Here is a 20993-nt window from a genome sequence, read left to right as displayed (position 1 = left end):
ACATTTAGGGTAAGGGGATGTTGCTCAACTATCGATTTTATTTTTATCTCCCCCTCTCTTGAAGATCAACTACTGGCTGCAGAGGCCATTGCCACCAATCTTGGGAATCATAACCCTATTAAAATAGTACTGAGTTCTGCACCCCGACTCGTGTTCCCTTCTGAATGCGGGGCCAAAAACCTCACGCCCTCAACTGATTACCTAAGATTAATATGGAAGAGGGTTGATAATGGCCAACTGTTTAAAACATTAGTTAAGGGCCATATGCATTTTATTAACTCTTGCTTGTCACTACAAACTACACACACTGAGGTAGTCCAGGATTTTTCTAAACTTTGCCTGGCCACTAAAACTCTCCTGTCGAAACCTGCCCCTTCGTCAGGAAACAATCCTAGATGGTTCGACCACGAGTGCTCATTGGTCAATAGGAATCTCTGCAGGGCATTGTCATCCAACCCGAGGTGTTTCATAGATGTACAACTGGCAAGGCGGAAATATAACACAGCTATTTCGAACAGGAAGAGAGTTCTCTGGGAAACCCTATCACAGGCCGCTGGGAAATAAAAAAGGGCAACATCTTCTGGTCCGCAGTCAGGGACCTCTGATCGATGGGTCAGCTACTAACCCCCATCAGTTGTAACATCTCTAGTGAGTCTTGGGAAAATCATTTTTCAAAAATGTATGCTACCACCCAATCGGAGACGGATCAATATGACCTTGGCCCCCTTACCACAAAACAGCTAACCATCTCTGAAGTAGAAGAGGCTATCCATCAGAGCATTGGGAACAAGGCACCTGGCCCCGATGGGCTGCCAATTGATTTAATAAAATGGAAACCAGACTTTTGGGCCTCGTTACTTTTGAATGTTTTTAATAGTTTAACCCACGCTATGCTACCTGATACATGGGCCAAGAGTATCATAGTCTCAGCCTAGTAATTATAGGCCGATCTCACTAATCGACAATACCCTAAAAATATTGGGAAGAGTTTTTTATAATAAGATCTTAACCTGGACAGAGGAAAATGGTATCTTAGAGCCATGTCAGCTAGGCTTCCGTAGCAAGGTGGGCACAAATGAACAATGCCTCAACCTTAATTTGGTCATTGGGAAATATACCATCGCATGGAAGTTCCCGGTCTATCTGGCCTTTATGGATTTGTCCTCGGCATTCGACCTTGTTAATAGGTCAAAGCTTTGGACAATCCTTCTGGCATATGGGCTGGATGAGCCTCTGGTACATTTTTTATCGTACCTTCATAAAGATCTCCAGGCGCAGGTGAGGATCGGCATGGGCGGAGAGGTTTCGGGAGCCATTAAGTTAGGAGGGGGGGGCCAGACAGTGTTGTGTCTTGGCCCCCCTCCTTTTTATTATGTACATTAATGGGTTGAATAACTTGTTAAAACCCTTAACTCATGATGTTCCCATAACAATGGGAAAACTCTTCCCGTGTTTCTATACGCAGACGATCAGGTCCTCATAGGCCCTACTCCAAACTCCCTGCGTATTTTAGTACAGACGTTTGTCAGGTATATGGACAGCTTGGATCTGTGTGTTAATTTAAAAAAAATCCTTTTTAATGTCCTGTGGTCCTGGGAAGCGACAGCTAAGCTCTATTGCCGTGGATAGTCAGAAATTGACAAGTACCAGCACATTCCCCTATCTTGGGCTGGTCTTTGCTGCGAACAGCTCCTGGAATGAGCATCTCGCTCACTCCAGGAGCAAGTTCTCAAAGGTCACCAATTCAATCCTTAGCCTTCCCCTCCCAAAGACCACTGGTGCCATTTTAGCTATTCAAAAAATGTTTAAATTACAGTGCGTTCCTGTGGCCACATATGGGGCTGAGATTTGGGGTATTGCAAACAGTTCCTGTATTAAGCAGGAAGAAAATGGGGTTTGTAGGAAACTGCTGGTTATCCCAATCTCTACCCCACAATATATTTGCCACAGAGAGCTTAATCTTAATTTTATATCTGACTTTATACGTGCCCAACCCACTCTTTTCTGGTTCTCATTATGGAAGAACCAGGCCGCCTCCCTTACTAGAGAGAATATTTATGACTGTGTTATGTGCGAGAAAGGGATGGATATCCCTTGGTTGAGTGGAGTGCACCAAAGCTTGCACAGTGTCCTTAAAGAATGTATCTTTTTAAATCCAAGTATAGCTGAAACTGTGCCTAAAAAGGAACTAAGAGATGCCCTCTATTCTTTATATAACACAGAAAGGATTGAATTGGAATCCAAGAAATCTTCTGTTCTTAGCTATATGTCCATTGAACAGTATCGTCATCCCCTACCTATGTATCTCATCCTATCCATGAGTCTTTGGGAAAGGAGCCTACTATTCCGCTTAAGAGCAGGAACTGTCAGATTTGCACTGTGTTTTCCGCTTGGTTACCACCCTAACCTTGATCACATACCATGCATGCCCTTGTGATGGGGAGAGTGGTCAATCAATTCTACATTTTTTATTTCTCTGGAATTATTATTTAAAATACACAAAGTGGCTTTTATATCCATTTTTTAACAAGAGAAGGCCTATTAGTCTGGATAATGCTTACTCGTGCTTAGTCTCTTTGGCTGACGAAGAGTTGATGTTCCAGGCATATGAGCTGCAGATTACACACTGTGCATAGATCGCCACCTAGTGTTGGGCCCGGATGTTTGCACTTGTCCTGAAAGGTTCTTTGGAAGTCACGAGATAGGTGACTCCTCCTTTGGACCACATTGCGCATGGGCATCGGCTCAATCCTCAAATTGTTTTTTTCTGCCATCGTGCTCGGATGTGTTTCCTGCGCTCCGTTTGGAACTGAGTTTTTGTTCGGCGCGCAATCCCTCACCCATATCCGACCGTATTGTCTCGAGCGCGTTCCCCATCTCCACGCGAGCTCGATAACTTCGAAGTCTTCGATTCCGGTCGTCGACGAAGGACTTCTGGCCTACCTAGGCCTTATCTTCTGGCTCATGGAAAGGACGCCATTCAAGAAGTGTCCTCGATGTGGGTCGAAGTTTCCCCACACCAATCTCCATGAGGTGTACAACCTTTGCCTCTCACCGGAGCACGAGGCCAGAGATTGTTCAGTTTGTGCCTCTTTCCGCTCCAAGGAGACAATTCGGGATCGACGAGCTCGAAGAACCATGGCTCACTCGTCCGCTTCGATCCCCGACGACATCTTTGAAGAGGGCGTTGACGTGCCAGAGCAACAGCTACTCCGATGCCGAAGATTTAGACGTCAAGGACATCACTCCGGCTCAGCGGGTTGTAAGTACACACAGCCCCAACCCTTCCTCGACACCCTCCAAAAAGGCTTCGGTCACACCCTCACCTTCGGGCCCGGGTGCACACCGAGAGACTGCTTCCCACGTCCTACCTTTGGATTCGGCAAAGAAGCCTATTAAGCCTTCAGGCGGCTCGGGCTTGAGTCAGCCTACTCCCGGTGTCAATACCTCACCGACACTGAAAAAGATGCCATCTTCCACAGCCACTCCGATCGCTGCTTCTACACCAGAGGACTCGCCGCCAAAGACTGGCACCGGCTCATTGACGCCAAAACCGCACTCGGAGGCCAGCAAAAAACTACCTAAAGGCCCAGACTACCATGCTTCGGAACCGAAAAAGCACTTTCCGGCTAAGGACACTGCAAAAGGTAACAGTTTCAAGCCAAAAGACCCTAGAACAGCTACCGAGTTGGTGTCGAAAAAGCCTCCAGAACCGAGATCTTCGACACCGAAGGATCTGCCTCCTTCAGAAGATCTTTTTACACCAGATCCTACTCAAAAGACTCTCCTAAAGGATCCCAAAACTGGTCAACTGACTCTTAGTACCAAGAAAAGACCACTAGAGGGGCCTGCGCCTACTCCTCCACCTAAGAAGAAAGACATTGCAACCTCTCCATTAAGGGTTCCTACTCCACCTCCTCCACCACATCATTCTCCTACACCATCCCTTAATCTAGGATACAGACACTGATGATACAGGTGGGGGTGCAGATGACCCAACAGGGAACAATGGTACCCCTCAGTCACCTAACCCATGGGACGATTATAATATCCCTACTGCCCCTTACGTCCCCGACGATGATATATACCCCTCCAGACCTTCCCCACCAAAGGACACTATAGGCTTTAACCTACTTGTCCACAGGGCTGCCCAATACCATGGGGTTGACCTACACACAGACACTGTGGAGGAAGATTTCTTAATAAACACTTTTGACACCAAACAAAGGTCCACTTCTATCCTGCCAATGGTTAAGGGGGTCATTAAGCACGCACCGAAGTATTTAAGGATCCTGTCAGGGCTCGAGTTCTCAACCCCTGGATTGAGAAGAATTATAAAGCCTCTGGCAAACGAACGGCGTCACAGGCAGCAAACATATGGTGTATCACCAACACTCAAGCGCTGTTAGCAAGATATGACAGGGCACATTATGATGAGCTGGAATCCATAATGCAGCATCTACCTGATAAATATAAAGATAGGGCCAATGAACTCATACAGGAAGGTAAAACTATCACAAATACCTCCATCGGTTGTGCCCTAGATGCCGCAGATACTTCTTCAAGGGCAATTAACACCAGCGTCCTTTTGCGTAGGCATGCCTGGCTACGTATTTCAGGTTTTAAACCTGAAATACAAAATGCCATCCTCAACCAGCCATTTGATGAGAAACACCTATTTGGCCCTAATGTCGATGTATCTTTAGAAAAGATGAAAAAATATACCAACACAGCTAAATCTATGGGAGCCTTGCAGTTGCAAGCTCCCAGACGTTCCTTTCGTCACTCATCTTACAGAGGCAACACAAGAGGCTACTCCTTCGATAGTCCCTCCACTTCTTATAAGACCCCTAGCCAATCCACCTTCACTAGGGGCTACCAAAGAGGGGGTTACAGGGGTAACAATAACAAAGGCAGAGGCAGAACTCTCGCTCTGCCTCGACCTCTACCCAATGACTTTCCTCCACTTCCTCCTCACCATCCCACTCCAGTGGGGGGAAGATTACAACAATTCCTTCCTGTCTGGACCAACATCACATGAGACAGGTGGGTGCGACAAATTATTCAATCAGGTTACTGTCTAGAACTAACGTCTACCCCCCTCAAACATACCACTCAAACAGCGTCCCAATGTCACAAGAGCATCTACTACTGCTAAAGCAGGAAGTAATATCTCTACTCGTAAAAAGTGCAATAGATCTAGTTCCTCTGCACCAACAAAACAAGGGAGTTTACTCCCTATAATTTCTTATCCCAAAGAAGGACGGCTCTCTAAGGCCTATTCTAGAGCTCAGACCCCTAAACATATACATACAGTCAGACCATTTTCACATGGTCACACTCCAACAAGTCCTTCCTCTTCTGTTACAAAATGACTTCCTTGCTACTCTAGACCTCAAGGACGCATACTTCCACATCCCTATTCACAAGGCTCACAGGAAGTATCTCCGGTTTGTAGTAGACAGTCAGCACTATCAATTCAAAGTACTCCCATTCGGAGTCACAACAGCACCAAGAGTATTCACAAAGTGCCTAGCAGTAGTGGCAGCACACTTAAGAAGACAACACATCCACGTCTTCCCATTCTTAGACGACTGGCTCATAAAAGCCAGCTCCCACAACTAGTGTGTACAACACACTCATGCCACTATCCAACTGCTTCACGACTTGGGGTTCACAATAAACCACATCAAATCTCATCTGCAGCCATCCAAAGTACAACAATACATCGGTGCCACAATAAACACCTCGACAGCGCTAGCTTATCCCTCTCCAGTACGGATAGCAAGCATGCAAGCTCTTCTCACAAAGTTTCAGCCACAACACTCCCTTCCAGCGTGAGTGTTCATGCAGCTCATAGGGATGATGGCCTCTTGCATCTTCATAGTGTCCCATGCAAGACTACAAATGCGTCCTCTCCAAGAGTGCTTAGCACGCCAATGGAACCAGGCTCAAGGTCAGTTGACAGATCTAGTGTTGGTGGACGGTCGGACTCATCGCTGTCTTCAGTGGTTCAACACAAAAAAACCTTTCCAAAGGGCGACCGTTCCTAGAGCCAGTTTGCTCAGATAGTCTTGACAGCGGACGCATCGCTCTCCGGCTGGGTAGCCCACCTACTGCATCACACCATGCAAGGCAGGTGGACACCACAACAAAAGTTACTCCATATCAACCTCCTGGACTTATCAAACAAGGCTGTGTTAGTCCGCACAGACAACATCACAGCCATGTATTACAAAATAACTCGGGTGAAAAAGGAAAAGAAATATTTTCTTTAAAAGATCCCTCACTCACCACCCTGGTTGGTGACATGCTTCGTCATTGGGTTCCCACTGGGGAGACCGAGTGTCCCCCCCCAGTGTGCTACAACGCCTGATTACAGCGGAGCTGGTTCTTTTCGTTGTGAAGGAGTGAAAAAATAATAAGTGGTAGTGCTGTGTGTGATTAAGAAATGCCTGATTGTAACCTGTATTCACTTTAATAGAGGGCCAACCAGCATTGGTTAAAAGCAAGTGAAAAGGACTATTCAGAGTTTATAAATTGAAACTCCGTGTCCTACCAGATAGTGATCAACATGTTTATGCTATGTAAAGCCTAGTTCGCTCAGCATTCGTCAGGACCTATGGCGATGGGCGATGGGCTATACCTCAACAGATATTCCTCTTAGCCCAGCATGCTCCAGGAGTAAAAAAACCATGGCAGATCTGTTAAGTCGTCAGACACAACAGATCCACGAGTGGGAACTTCATCCGCAAGTTCTTCAACCATTCTTTCAGACGTGGGGACAACCTCAGATAAGACCTTTTTGCCACCCATTAAAACTGCCAAATGCCTAAGCTTCGCCGCCAGATATCCACACCCACTGTCCAAAGGCAATGCGATATGGATGAACTGGTCAGGCAGATTTGCGTACGTTTTTCCGCCTCTACCACTCATGCCACTAGTAGTATGCAAACTATGGCAGCATTCTCCAAGCCTCATCCTAGCTGCTCCAATGTGGGCCAGACAGCCATGGTACACCACACTGCTACAACTGTCTGTGGTACCGCACCAAAAACTATACCTATCTCCTCTACTTTTAACACAGAACCGTGAAGAGATCAGCCACCCGGACCCAGCTCAGCTCAACCTGGCGATCTGGCTCCTGAAATCCTAGGATTTGGATCTCTTAACCTTCCTCCTGACTGCATGAACGTCATAAAAGAAACTAGACGTCTAACCACTAGAACATGCTATGCAGCAGAGTGGAAACGCTTTGTAATATACTGTCACAACAACAATATTAATCCCCTAGATATGTCTATTCAACACATCATAGGATACTTATTACACCTCCAAAGATGTAACTTAGCCTACACGTCTATTAGACTGCATCTAGTGGCCATAGCAGCATATCTACTAAATAGACAGCACCTGTCTCTGTTCAGAGTGCCTGCTATTAAAGCATTCATGGATGGCCTTAAGAGAATAATTCCTCCCAGAGTACCACCTTCACCAGTGTGGAATTTGAACATTGTTCTCACACGACTAATGGGACCTCCCTTCGAACCTTTACATAAATGTGACCTACAATTTTTAACATGGAAGGTTGCGTTCCTAGTAGTTATTACTTCTGTACAGAGAGTTAGTGAACTACAAGCACTAACCATTCAAGAACCTTTTCTGCAAATGCACGGTTGTTCTCCGTACTAATCCAACATTCCTTCCCAAGGTAATTTCTCCTTTCCACCTCAATCAATCTGTGGAACTGCCCGTTTTCTTCTCGCAGCCACAGTCATTAGCAGAAAGAGCTCTTCATACCCTAGATGTCAAAAGAGCATTGTTATTCTACATTGAGAGAACACAACCCTTTTGTAAGACCAAACAACTTTTTGTGTCTATCTCACTACCACCCTATATCAAAATCTGGGTTAGCTAGATGGATTGTCAAATGCATACAGATTTGCTACCACAAAGCTAATTATACGTTATCTGTTCCTCCTAAAGCCCACTCTACAAGGAAAATAGGGGCTTCAATGGCATTTTTAGGGAACATTGCCTTAGATGACATCTGCAAAGCAGCTACATGGTCTACACCGCACACATTCACAAAATATTATTGTGTAGATGTGCAAACTAAACAACAAGCTACTGTGGGCCAGGCTGTTCTCAAAACACTATTTCAAACTACTGCAACAGATACAGGTGGTCGCCGCTGAGTGGGTACTGCTATACAATCTATGCACAGTGTGTAATCTGCAGCTCATATGCCTCGAACGGAAAATGCTACTTACCAATATGCATCTGTTCTTGTCATGTAGAGCTGCAGAGTTACACATGCCCACCCGCCTCCCCAGCTACTTTTATCTGTTCCAGTATTACCGTAATTAGATACAGCTTACATGGACATCCTTCCTTTGCTTGCAAAGCTCCATCATTTCCATAATGGCGAAAAACAACCTGAGGATGGAGCCGATGCCCATGCGCAATGTGGTCCAAAGGAGGAGTCGCCTATCACGTGACTTTCAAAGAACTTTTCAGGACAAAAACAAGTTCAAACAGCCGGGCCCAACACTAGGTGGCGATCTATGCACAATGTGTAACTCTGCAGCTCTACATGCCAAGAACAGATACATACTGGTAAATAGCATTTTCCTTTTCGTATAAGTACATTTCTGAGAATCGCTACTAGAGCACGTAAGACCATGTCCGATCCCTGAGATTTTATTATGACTGACTATCTTTGTATAATTGCAGGATGACATAATGTTTTATATAATAGTAATCTAATTCATCAAAATTTTATGGCTATATCATTGTAAATTCTCTCATTGCCTTGGATTTCTAAACTCTCCCCTTGTCATTTAACTTGTTATGATGCTGTGTTTTTATGGGCACTAAGTTACCCGAATAAAGTTTACGAACTGAACTGAACTGAAACTTTTATAACATTTTGTTGGGTAGTGAACCGGGTGACCTAGAGAAGACTGAAACAAATTTGGTCAGAAAACTGGATAATGCAGATACCGATATAGACATATCATTAGAATTGGCCGCAAAAACTTTTCTCTCAGCTAATTTGAAGGCGCAGCATTATAAGACAATATTTAAGTTATACTTTACGCCGGCCAAATTATTTGGGTGGAAAAACAGGGAGAATGATAAGTGCAAGAGGTACCTGGTCAAATTGCTTTGCTAAGAGTTGTGTCGTGCCAAGGAGACCACTACACCAAACTGACCTCCCAATGGCAATACTAGGTTAGAAAAAGTCCCATCAGCCCACCCTTATTGGTGGAGTGTCGTCATGTGGGATATGGACCATGAACCAAGATTTTCTCCTGATGCATCTAGTAATGATGCAGAGATAGGTTCTGGAAGGTGGTCTTCTTAACCCAAGTATTGCAGAGGTAGGACCAATGGGGTGCAGTGCTAGTGAAAACAAAGAATAAGAGTGATTTTAAAATTGGCTCCTGTGACAAAAAATATGTTTATTCAGTATTGTCCAGGGTCAAGAGTAAAAACAACGCCTATAGTCTTAAAAAATGACTATATCATGGCGTAGTGCGTAGTGGTCGACATGTTTCAGCTCGGGGGACAACTAGTCCGAGCTTTCTTCAGGACCTAGAGATGTTCTGCATCTGCACTATTAGAGACAAGTGGTATAGTTAACATATTGGATTAGTCCTACCGGATCTTTGAGCCCAAAGTATTCCTTGGTAGTCGTCCAATTGGTCTGGATTTTCCTAAATGGAATGTGAGAGGCAATTGGTGAAGAAGTGGCACTTCAAAAGACACAACACAACTATAAATAAGCAATGGCTGCCGAAGACTTTTCTCAGCCCTTCAGAAACTACATATGTCTTCTGATTTATAACTAAAGTAGTTACACATTACTCGTAAATCTATGTTCTACTCACCCAGCGATCTCTGGGAAAGCGCCTCACCTCACCCGGCACCCACTCGGGAAAGAAGGAGGCCCCGCTCTGTTAGAGATGGAAAAGTATAATGACCTCTAATGAACTGATCTATTGAGGTACAGAGTATGTGTACTCAACTTATCCATATATATGTATTTAAACACTAACTAAAACTAGTTGATTAAAAAGGAGACTCAACCCAGACAAAAACACATGGTAAGTGACTAGGCTAGGGAATAAAACTTAGTGAAAAAAGTAAGTGAAAAAAGTGGGTTCTATAGATGGGCTATAGATGTAAGCTGAACCCACATGCAGAAAGATAGGAGGGACCAAAACAGGCTAATTTGATGGCAATAAGACTACCAAACTAACATACAATAAACCACACAATTTTAAGTTAATTTAGACAATGCCACAAACGGCGTTTTTTTATGAAAATGACCTCCCCATTGGTCTTCACTATCCGGCCAGTGTTGAGGGTGGAAGCTAGAGTTAGGTCATTTTCATAAAAAACGCAGTTTTTTCGCGCGTTTTTGACAAATTAACCAATTAGAGGGTGTATTTAACCCAGCATCTCATAGCTGATATCACCTCCACTCCTACTCGGACGCTGGCCATAGGGGTACCGACGGACAGGTATGGATCCAGCTGACCATGAGATTCTGTAACTTGTATTATTAAGCTGTGGCATTGTCTAAATTAACTTAAAATTGTGTGGTTTATTGTATGTTAGTTTGGTAGTCTTATTGCCATCAAATTAGCCTGTTTTGGTCCCTCCTATCTTTCTGCATGTGGGTTCAGCTTACATCTATAGCCCATCTATAGAACCCACTTTTTTCACTTACTTTTTTCACTAAGTTTTATTCCCTAGCCTAGTCACTTACCATGTGTTTTTGTCTGGGTTGAGTCTCCTTTTTAATCAACTAGTTTTAGTTAGTGTTTAAATACATATATATGGATAAGTTGAGTACACATACTCTGTACCTCAATAGATCAGTTCATTAGAGGTCATTATACTTTTCCATCTCTAACAGAGCGGGGCCTCCTTCTTTCCCGAGTGGGTGCCGGGTGAGGTGAGGCGCTTTCCCAGAGATCGCTGGGTGAGTAGAACATAGATTTACGAGTAATGTGTAACTACTTTAGTTATAAATCAGAAGACATATGTAGTTTCTGAAGGGCTGAGAAAAGTCTTCGGCAGCCATTGCTTATTTATAGTTGTGTTGTGTCTTTTGAAGTGCCACTTCTTCACCAATTGCCTCTCACATTCCATTTAGGAAAATCCAGACCAATTGGACGACTACCAAGGAATACTTTGGGCTCAAAGATCCGGTAGGACTAATCCAATATGTTAACTATACCACTTGTCTCTAATAGTGCAGATGCAGAACATCTCTAGGTCCTGAAGAAAGCTCGGACTAGTTGTCCCCCGAGCTGAAACATGTCGACCACTACGCACTACGCCATGATATAGTCATTTTTTAAGACTATAGGCGTTGTTTTTACTCTTGACCCTGGACAATACTGAATAAACATATTTTTTGTCACAGGAGCCAATTTTAAAATCACTCTTATTCTTTGTTTTCACTAGCACTGCACCCCATTGGTCCTACCTCTGCAATACTTGGGTTAAGAAGACCACCTTCCAGAACCTATCTCTGCATCATTACTAGATGCATCAGGAGAAAATCTTGGTTCATGGTCCATATCCCACATGACGACACTCCACCAATAAGGGTGGGCTGATGGGACTTTTTCTAACCTAGTATTGCCATTGGGAGGTCAGTTTGGTGTAGTGGTCTCCTTGGCACGACACAACTCTTAGCAAAGCAATTTGACCAGGTACCTCTTGTTTGTTTATTTAGTTGATGAAAGGGGTTTGAGTTACCGTGGTCATTAAAATTTCCCCTATTGACCCCCCACCCTTTTTTTTTCCAGAATGATAAGTGCCCCAGGTGTGGGGTTGTTCCGGCTGAGTTGGTTCATATGTTTTATGGCTGCAATAAGTTGTTTCTTCTAAAAAATGATTTAGAGATATTTTGGGAGAAGGTATTTGGGACAAGGGTCTATCTCACCCCTTTCTCTGATGGTACTGGGCCATGATAGTAGAAGTATGTTACATTCAATACAGACTAGCTTTGTTTTCATATCAGTTAGTCGCTAGACTGCTAATCGCATTTAGATGGAAGGATCCAGAAAACCCCACGTTCCAATCTTGGTTGGCTGAATAAATAGCGATCTACAATCAAGAATGAACCTTATAGGATTGCAAGGGGTGACAGGCTAGGAAGAGGGGATAAAAGATCTGGTCCACTATGTCAAATTGGCTAGGTAGTGAGTTCAATTTGGGAGATTGATTGGTTTCTAGCAACAACAAAAAAGAAAATAAAGCTTTTTTTCCTTCCATCGAGGAAAAGCTGGTTCAGGTGTTCAGGGACAACTGTACCGCCATGTGGTATTGCAACAAACAGAGCAGGTGAGGTTTGTATAGAGACCCTGCGTCTCCGGACATGGCTGGAGTGCAGAGCATATCCCTGGCTGTTCAACGCTTGGCAGGTTCCCTGAACACCAGGGCTGACTAAATCAGCTCACGATTGGCGCCTCCATCCGGAGGTGGCTCACAGTCTGTTTCAGAAGTGGGGAGAGCCTTGGTTAGATCTGCCCGCCTCCGCCGAGAACACGCAATGTCATCAGTTTTGTGCGCTGGTGTTTCCTAGGCGGCACTCGCTCAGCAACACTTTTCACCTCGAGCGGATCTCGGGCCTCCTGTACACATTTCTGCCAATACTACTCCTTTCCGGAGTGCTCTAGAAGATCAGAAGCTACTGGGTCAAAGTCATTCTTGTGACTCTGGGCTGGGCACGGAGAGTCTGGTATCCCGAGCTTCTCCAACTGAGCATCCATCCTTTAATCAGGCTGCCCCTTCAGGAGGATCTTCTGTCAAAGCAGCTGGCTAGGGTCCTCCACCTGAACCTGTCAACTCTGCGCCTTCTTGCATGGAGATTGAGCGGCGGCAGTTGACAGCATTCGATCTTCCTCCCGAAGTCTATGATGTGATTTTGGCAGCCAGGCATCCCTCTACCAAGACTGTGGACACTTGCCGGTGGCAGAAATATGTAAAATATTGCACAGAACGGTCTATTGATACTCCTTCTGCCTCTCTCTCTCTCTCTCTCTCTCTCTCTCTCTCTCTCTCTCTCTAGTCCTTCTCTTTATTTTGACCCTTGCCCAGCAGTGCTCTGGGCACCCTTAAAGGGTACCTTTTGGCTTCATCTGCCTTTTTGAGGCAGCCAGACAAACCTCTTAATTTAAATCTCCTATTGTAAATATATATTATTAAGGGTCTTGCATATATGTTCACCCCTGCCCCATTCATCATGCCTCAGTGGGACCTTAATTTGATTTCCATCTTCCTGATGTGCTCTCTGTTCGAAACTCTGCACAACTGACCCCTCCAGCTGCTTTCCATCAGAACCGCCTTTTTATGGGCAACAACTTCTGCCAGAAAGGTGAGCAAATTGCAGGCGCTGTCATTCAAGCCTGCTCACCTGACCATCTTCCCTGATAAGTTGGTGCTTCGCACTATGGCCTCTTTCTTACCAAAAGTGGTAACACCATTCCATGTGGGGCAATCAGTCTCCTTGCACACCTTCTATGCTCCTCCACACCCCTCTAATGAGGAAGAGTGACTCCACCTGGACCCAAAAAAGAGCGTTGCTGTTCTACCTTAACCACATTAAAGAGTTCTGGGTGAATGACCAACTCTTCGTAGGGGAACGTTGGATCAAAGAAAGGTTGTGCAGTGCAGAAGAGGACTATCTTGCACTGGGTCATCCTGTGCATCAAAATTTGCTTCGCTCTCGCCAAGAAACATCCTCCTAAAGGGTCAAGAGCTCATAGGACCAAAGCTAAGGCTGCAAACACAGCATTGCAACGTGGTGTTCCAGTCCTTGACATTTCTCAGGAAGCAACGTGTGCTTCACTGCACATAAGTGCTATGCCTGGACAGTCTAGTCCGCAGGGATGGCTTTTTTGGCCACTCTGTCCTGCATGACTTCCTGGTCAAAACTTGTCTGCAGTTCCTCTTCCAGGGATGGTATGGCTGGGGTATCTATTCTAAGGTAAGGAATCTGCTGTTAGATGTATCAGATGGACAAGTTACTTACCTTTGGTAACGCGTTATCTGATAGAGCCATAATCTAGCCGCATATTCCACCCGACTCACCCATTCCTCTGCACTGCAGACAGGTTTTTAGGGTCAGGGCTGATCCCTTTCAAGGCCCTAGTTCTCAACACACTACTGTTGGTGCACTTCATGGATCTGTGCTCCTGGCGTGAGAAGTTGTGAAAAGTAACTAGGGCAGCATGCCGACGTGGCTCATATATAGGTGATGCAGACATCCCTTCTGGTGCGGACACCAGCGACAACATCACGCAGACCGATGACACCTACCGGCATACATGGGTTTTGATCTAGCAAAAGTCTTCTGTAGACGCCCTGACGCCTGGGAAATTCTAAAGTAAGGAATCTGCGGCTAGATCATGTCTCTACCAGATAAGGCGTTATCGAAGGTAAGTAACTTGTCCTTTAGAAAACTAGTACCTCTTCTGTCAATATTTGAATACAATAAGAATTGTATAACTGTAGGTAAATATAAAGACAACATCCACATTGTCTTAGTCAATTAGCTGTTATATTCCTAATCAAAACACAGTTAAGACAGTAAATTGGTTTGAGTCAACATATAGCAATCACTGTGTTGTACCTGGTATGGTTCATAACCTAGAGCAGGGCATATAAGGTCAGAATCATTCAGGATGTACAATTTGGTTATGGATCTGAAGTCACTGAGTTCCATATTGGATGAGGATTAGAGCATGATGACAGGTGATCGCTGCCCAATGTGTTACTAGTGTCATCTCCGTATCAGTTAAAAATTAATTCAGATCTTTTGCCTTAAGATATTATGCATTTTTCAAATGTGGCATTAATTCGTTAAAATATCCATAAATGATTTTCTGCCTCCCTATTGAGACCATGTAGTACTATGTCAAGATGTAATATACATTCACTTTCTTTATGTCTAAGTTGTAGTTCCATATACCCACTCCTAGATGATTTAGGTATGTGGTCAGTGCTATCGGATGAAAAGGTCTTTTGGTGCTCAGGTTTATTTGAATAGGGCTTAGCCTTATGAAAACAAGTACTCATTTGAGCTTTAATATTAACCTTTCAACATTGGAACAACCCTAGACCTATTATAGCCATTTGGGCGAAACACGTGTTGGCTGAATTATAACTTTTCTTCATGCATCTGTATGGAAGTCACATTTCTTAATGGAATTTCTTAATGGAATAGGCGAAAGAATAATAAAAACATATGTACTCAAATAGCATTTAAGATTTTACTCTTGATACAGGTGTATACTGTGTAATACACAATCTCTAATTTTTCTGTCTAATTTACTTATACTGGAATATGGGGGACTCCCCTCTAGAAGAAGTGTATACAAAATACAAACACATTAAATGGATAAAGGTATGTAGGTGTAGGACCATACTAGTGGAGGGGCCACCTGATAGTAACACCTGATAATTAAAGAGCAATCCAGAAAAGAAGCTCCAAATGACATGTGAAAGGTGCAACAGGAATTAAATATGTCTTGTGTAGTGGGCTGTAATGCGGGCATGGATTGATGACACTAAGATTGTGTGTTTAAAAGATTTGTGGTGAATAAAAAATATTTCAAACAGGATTACAATAAGTATCTAAGTTTGCACAGTTTGTTTTTTCCAGTTGCCTCTCACATGGACAATTCACATACCAGAAAAACAGTGTGTGGAAGACTGTGAAAATATGTTTAAAGAGGAACCGGTGAGTAAGCATTAGAAAAGTGAAACTAGTTCTAGATTTCTTTTAGTGAAAGATTATGGATGACTAGGTGGGAGTCAGGACTGTGAATATACTGAAGAGGTTGACAAAGATCTTATTGTGAACGCATTGCTTTTTCAGCAACATATCCTTCTGGATGGTCTTAATGCCCATGTATCTCAGAGGCAATGTTTAGGAGAACAAAAGAACATTGTTATATAGGTAACAGTGAGTTAAAAGAATTTTTCACATAGTTGGGCCTTTAATTTGTTGTTCTTCTGTCCAATAATATCAATTAAATGTCATTGTGCTTCATTCTGTAGGAAGCACAATGTGGCCACCCGGTATTCATCTTGCTGTAGGAGGTCTTCATAGAGACTTGGACTATAGTGGCATTGTATTGTGTTGGTAATGTTTTAAAGCCGAAATATGTTACAAATTCACATACCATGTTCATTCTGCCATCTAGCTATTGATACACTTGTTTTAAAACGATGTGGGTAACGGTGCATTTGTTCAGGATGAACAGTGCCACACCCTTCTAAGTTTTATTTATATAATTGTTTTCTGACGTTGGGCTTGGTCAAGCTGAGGAAATTTCCCCTGAAAAAAACAAATAGGATGGCAGATTCACTGTTATGTTCTACAGTGAGATTCTGGGTTCAGCTTTCCTAACATTTGTATGTGAAGTTATGCAAAGTTTTAAGCAGTCTAGCAAGGATATGGGGACTGACTGCATACACTGCTGTGCCTTCTTAAATCCAATGCTCTTCCATTCCTTTCATGCTGCTCAGATAAGGTAAGACATGTTTCTATCACCTGCCTACCCCTGACTTGCAGGAGGTCTTATAGCAAGCCAGTTGCCCAAAACTAATGCCTTTTGAGTAAACCCTGAAATTACACAAGTCATTGGTCGGCTCTGAACAGTCAACGCCTGATCACTGTCACTGAATTCGATTTTTGATCAGTATTATAATGCTATGTAGGTTGTTTCTGTAGCCCTTTCCTAAGTCAACTCATGACAAAGTGACTTCTAGGCGTAACAAAGTTCCTTCTGCACTTTATGTATTTTCACACTGTGTTGCTTTAGAGACATTCCAATTCTTGTCTGGCATTGCAACCTTTCATCCATTGTGCATCCAAAGCTGTTAGGCTCCAGGCACCACTTCTTGGTGACTTAGCAAGTGTAAAAAAGGTAGGCATCTGTCAAAAGCTGATTACTTTGACATGTGTTAATTGCAAATTTTGCCTACAACAGTTCAGACTTTCAGTGGCAGTCCTGAACCCATGGTTTTAAAGCCACACATGTGGGTGATGTAGAATCCACGATGATCTGTGGCCAGTTGTGGCTTTTGTATCATATTTACATGGTTTTACTAAAGACACTGTACAGCATTTGAAATTAAACACTTATCGCCATGCTTGAGGTCAGACCACTTACATTGTGCGTTATCAGTCTCCTAGTGCCCAGAATCAATATGCCAGCAGAATCCAGTCAAAGCACTGAGGGGAACATGAAAAAGCATTCCTGAAGGAATGTTCAAACATTGTGCACATTTCATGAATCTCAAATCTGTTGATGGCTATTTAAAAATGTCTGTTTAGGTTTTGCCTCGCCAAAAAGATGCGCTCTGCGCATCTTTTTCGCGCAGGCGAAAACCTGATGAGAACTGTAGTGTGGCTTTGGGTCGGCCCTCGTCATTCATTGGCTGGCTCCATAAATGGAGCCTAGCCATTGGACGAGGGGCCTGTCCGTCAATGCCGGACCAGACACGGGGGCGTTCCCGACATTCTTTGGCTTTTGCCGACGTCACGCGACGCCGGGAACGCCCCCAAATCTGTCCCGGCATTGAGCCGGCACCCTTTCCTGCTTGCGTGAGTGCTTTGCCGTCCGTGTCCCCTCCCGCCCCCCCGTAGAGTCCGTAGCTCCCTTAGTGTGCGAGACCACACCGCTCCTCCTCTTCACTGTATCTGACCCCTGCCGAAAAACCTTACTGTGTCTGTAGTTCTGCTGCGAGACCTCACACTGGCGTCCTTTTCAGAGCTCGCCCCAGGGCGTTAAACTGCCGCAACGTGCTCTACCGCCCCGTAGGCCCTAGACTTGTCCGCCGAATCCAGGCGCCGCTGCCATCTTTGGGGGGCCAGGTTCGCGCCGCCTTGCTCCGCCGTTCTGTCTGTCTGTGGTTCCTCCCGCAGCTGCGTCCAGTGTGACCGCAGGGAGACTCCCGTTCTTTGAGGCGTCCACCCTCTCTCCCGCAGTGGGAAGACTCCCGATGATGCCGTCTGCGTGGTGCCCCTGGAGTGTTCCACCAGATACAGCCCCCCCCCCCCCCCCGTCGTCCATCGCCTCAGTGCCTCCGGGGCTCCACGCCAGCTCAGTCATGCGCCTGGACAATGTCTTTCACCCGCTTCTGCACTCAGCTGCACCGCCGGGCTCCTGGGTCAGATCTTCAGGCCTAGCTTTGTCGGGCCGTGTGGTACCCCCGAGGCGCAGCTCCGGCGATCTGGCTCTCGCGGTTAGGGCTGCTCAGCTGACTGTCCCGTCCCGTTGCTCCCACAGTGATATCGGGTTCTAGGCGGCTGTACTCCCTCAGTGCCTCTGGGTCCCTCACACCAGCTCAATTGTGCGTCTGGACCATATCGCTCACCCGCTTCGGCACTTGGCTTCACCGTCGGGCTCCTGCGTCCGCTCTTCCTGCCTAGCTTGTGTCGCGCCGTGCTTTGCCCCCGGGGCGCAGCTCTGGGTGTCGGCGGTCGGCCGCTGTGCCTCTCTCCCTATGCTGTTGTCTGCTGCCGCGTCTTGGTGGTGTAGTCTGGCTCTCGCGGCTGGGGCTGCTCGGGTGTCTGTTCTGGCCCTTACCTCTCTGCTGGTTACGCGCCCCTCGCCGCCATCTTGGGCCTTACTGCCCCCGTGTTTCCAGGTTCTAGGCGGCTGTATTCCTGTGTCGGTCCTCCAGTGGCGTCTAGACCTTCTGCTGGCTATTTACCCCGAAATCGGGACTTTTCAGGAAATTCCTAACGTCTGCTTCAGATCATCTCTCCGGAGCGGAGATGTGAGTCTTTACCGGCCATGCTGTTGGCAACGCCACCCCCAATGAATCTACTTTTGAGGCATAAAATGTGTGAACCATGTTCTAACGATATGAAGTGTAACCTGAAGAGGTTTTAAAAGCCCCCATGTCCAAAGAATTCCCATAAAGTAACGGGATTTAATTGGAGGCTGGGCCACCATTTTCTTACTGTGGATGGGCAAGAGATGCGAGATTTCTAAGATCCTGAAGCAGAACGTGATCTGCTGGCCAGTGGGAATTTTGAAATTAAAAATGACATTTGAATTAAGGGTCTGTATACATTTTGTGGCTCAAGATAATTGGGCTGTCAGCTTGTGGGTGTCTTTTGCACGTGTGTGCCCCTGTTGTCTGCTTGTGCCTCTGTGTGCCCCTGTTGTCTGCTTGTGCCTCTGTGTGCCCCTGTTGCCTGCTTGTGCCTCTGTGTGCCCCTGTTGCCTGCTTGTGCCCCTGCTTGTGCCTCTGTGTGCCCCTGTTGTCTGCTTGTGCCTCTGTGTGCCCCTGTTGTCTGCTTGTGCCTCTGTGTGCCCCTGTTGCCTGCTTGTGCCTCTGTGTGCCCCTGTTGCCTGCTTGTGCCTCTGTGTGCCCCTGCTTGTGCCTCTGTGTGCCCCTGTTGCCTGCTTGTGCCTCTGTGTGCCCCTGTTGCCTGCTTGTGCCTCTGTGTGCCCCTGTTGCCTGCTTGTGCCTCTGTGTGCCCCTGTTGCCTGCTTGTGCCTCTGTGTGCCCCTGTTGCCTGCTTGTGCCTCTGTGTGCCCCTGTTGCCTGCTTGTGCCTCCGTCTGCCCCTGTTGCCTGCTTGTGCCTCCGTCTGCCCCTGTTGCCTGCTTGTGCCTCCGTCTGCCCCTGTTGCCTGCTTGTGCTGTTGGTGTGTGTGGAGGGCTCTGTGTGGCTGTGTGTGTAGGAAGCTTTGTGTGGCTGTGTGTGTGGAGGGCTCTGTGTGGCTGTGTGTGTGGGGGGCTCTGTGTGGCTGTGTGTGCGGGGCTCTGTGTGGGGGTGTGTGTGGGGCGGCTCTGTGTGTGAGAGAGAGAGATTTGTTTAAATACCAGGATAATTGCCGGCAGCAGCACCCTTGCCGTGTAATGCCTTGTACTACATCTGTGTTAGCAGTCGCCTCAGGCTGTTGTTTTTTTTTATGCAGGGGACGGGATTTGATCATGCCCATTACGCCGTATTGCTTTTCAAAGGCAACTGTTGCAGAGCCAAGTGGGCTGTTGAAAATTGTGTTTTCTCCACCTGCCCCTGTTGCCTGCTTGTGCCTCCGTTTTCGTGCCCCTGTTGCCTGCTTGTGCCCCTGTTGCCCGCTTGTGCCTCCTTGTGCCCCTGTTGCCCGCTTGTGCCTCTGTGTGCCCCTGTTGTCTGCTTGTGCCTCTGTGTGCCCCTGTTGCCTGCTTGTGCCTCTGTGGGCCCCTGTTGCCTGCTTGTGCCTCTGTGGGCCCCTGTTGCCTGCTTGTGCCTCTGTGTGCCCCTGTTGCCTGCTTGTGCCTCCGTCTGCCCCTGTTGCCTGCTTGTGCCTCCGTCTGCCCCTGTTGCCTGCTTGTGCTGTGTTGGTGTGTGTGGAGGGCTCTGTGTGGCTGTGTGTGTAGGAAGCTTTGTGTGGCTGTGTGTGTGGAGGGCTCTGTGTGGCTGTGTGTGTGGGGGGCTCTGTGGGGCTGTGTGTGTGGGGGGCTGTGTGTGCGGGGCTCTGTGTGGGTGTGTGTGTGGGGCGGCTCTGTGTGTGTTTGTGTGTGTCATTTGCGATAGATAAAGCTAGTGGCATTGTAAATGACAATGCCATTTATTTATGTTACAAAAACATAAATAAAAATAATGTCAAGAGCAATGGCAATAGCTCTAACTTTAACAAAGGCAAAACCATTGCATTGTAAATGCTTGTTTTACTCTTGTGGCAAGAGTGGGTTACTCCAGTATTGGAACTTTCATAGATTCCCATAGCTTGGATCATTCCCCGTCGTCGCAATGGGAGCCTTGGTAATTATATATATATATATATATATATATATATATATATATACATATACACACACACACACCTAGGTAGATACTTTTTTGTAGCCTATAGGTGTCCTTTTGTAAAAAGACCCAAAAATAGAGCACCAACCAATCAGATCAGCCTCCCCCTCTGGAACATTCCTGAGAAAGCTCCGAGCCTCAGATTTTCTA

At 45.8% G+C, this 20993-nt stretch overlaps 1 protein-coding gene across 6 annotated transcripts in view; it reads left to right on the top strand.

The window, feature by feature from the left end:
* Positions 1 to 20993, top strand: part of LOC147750884 (uncharacterized) — a 1319653-nt gene that overhangs the window by 676946 nt on the left and 621714 nt on the right. For all 6 annotated transcript variants that reach the window (XM_086918405.1, XM_086918419.1, XM_086918411.1 and 3 more), the window contains one exon: positions 15692 to 15769. In XM_086918405.1, the coding sequence (XP_086774531.1) occupies positions 15692 to 15769 (78 nt within the window). The remainder of the gene's footprint in view (positions 1 to 15691; positions 15770 to 20993) is intronic.

The sequence above is a fragment of the Lissotriton vulgaris genome, chromosome 1_1 (assembly GCF_964263255.1).
Source record: "Lissotriton vulgaris chromosome 1_1, aLisVul1.2, whole genome shotgun sequence".
In the NCBI taxonomy this organism is placed as follows: domain Eukaryota; kingdom Metazoa; phylum Chordata; class Amphibia; order Caudata; family Salamandridae; genus Lissotriton; species Lissotriton vulgaris.
The sequence above is the reverse complement of the archived record's forward strand: the minus strand, read 5'-3'. Positions and strand labels throughout refer to the sequence as shown.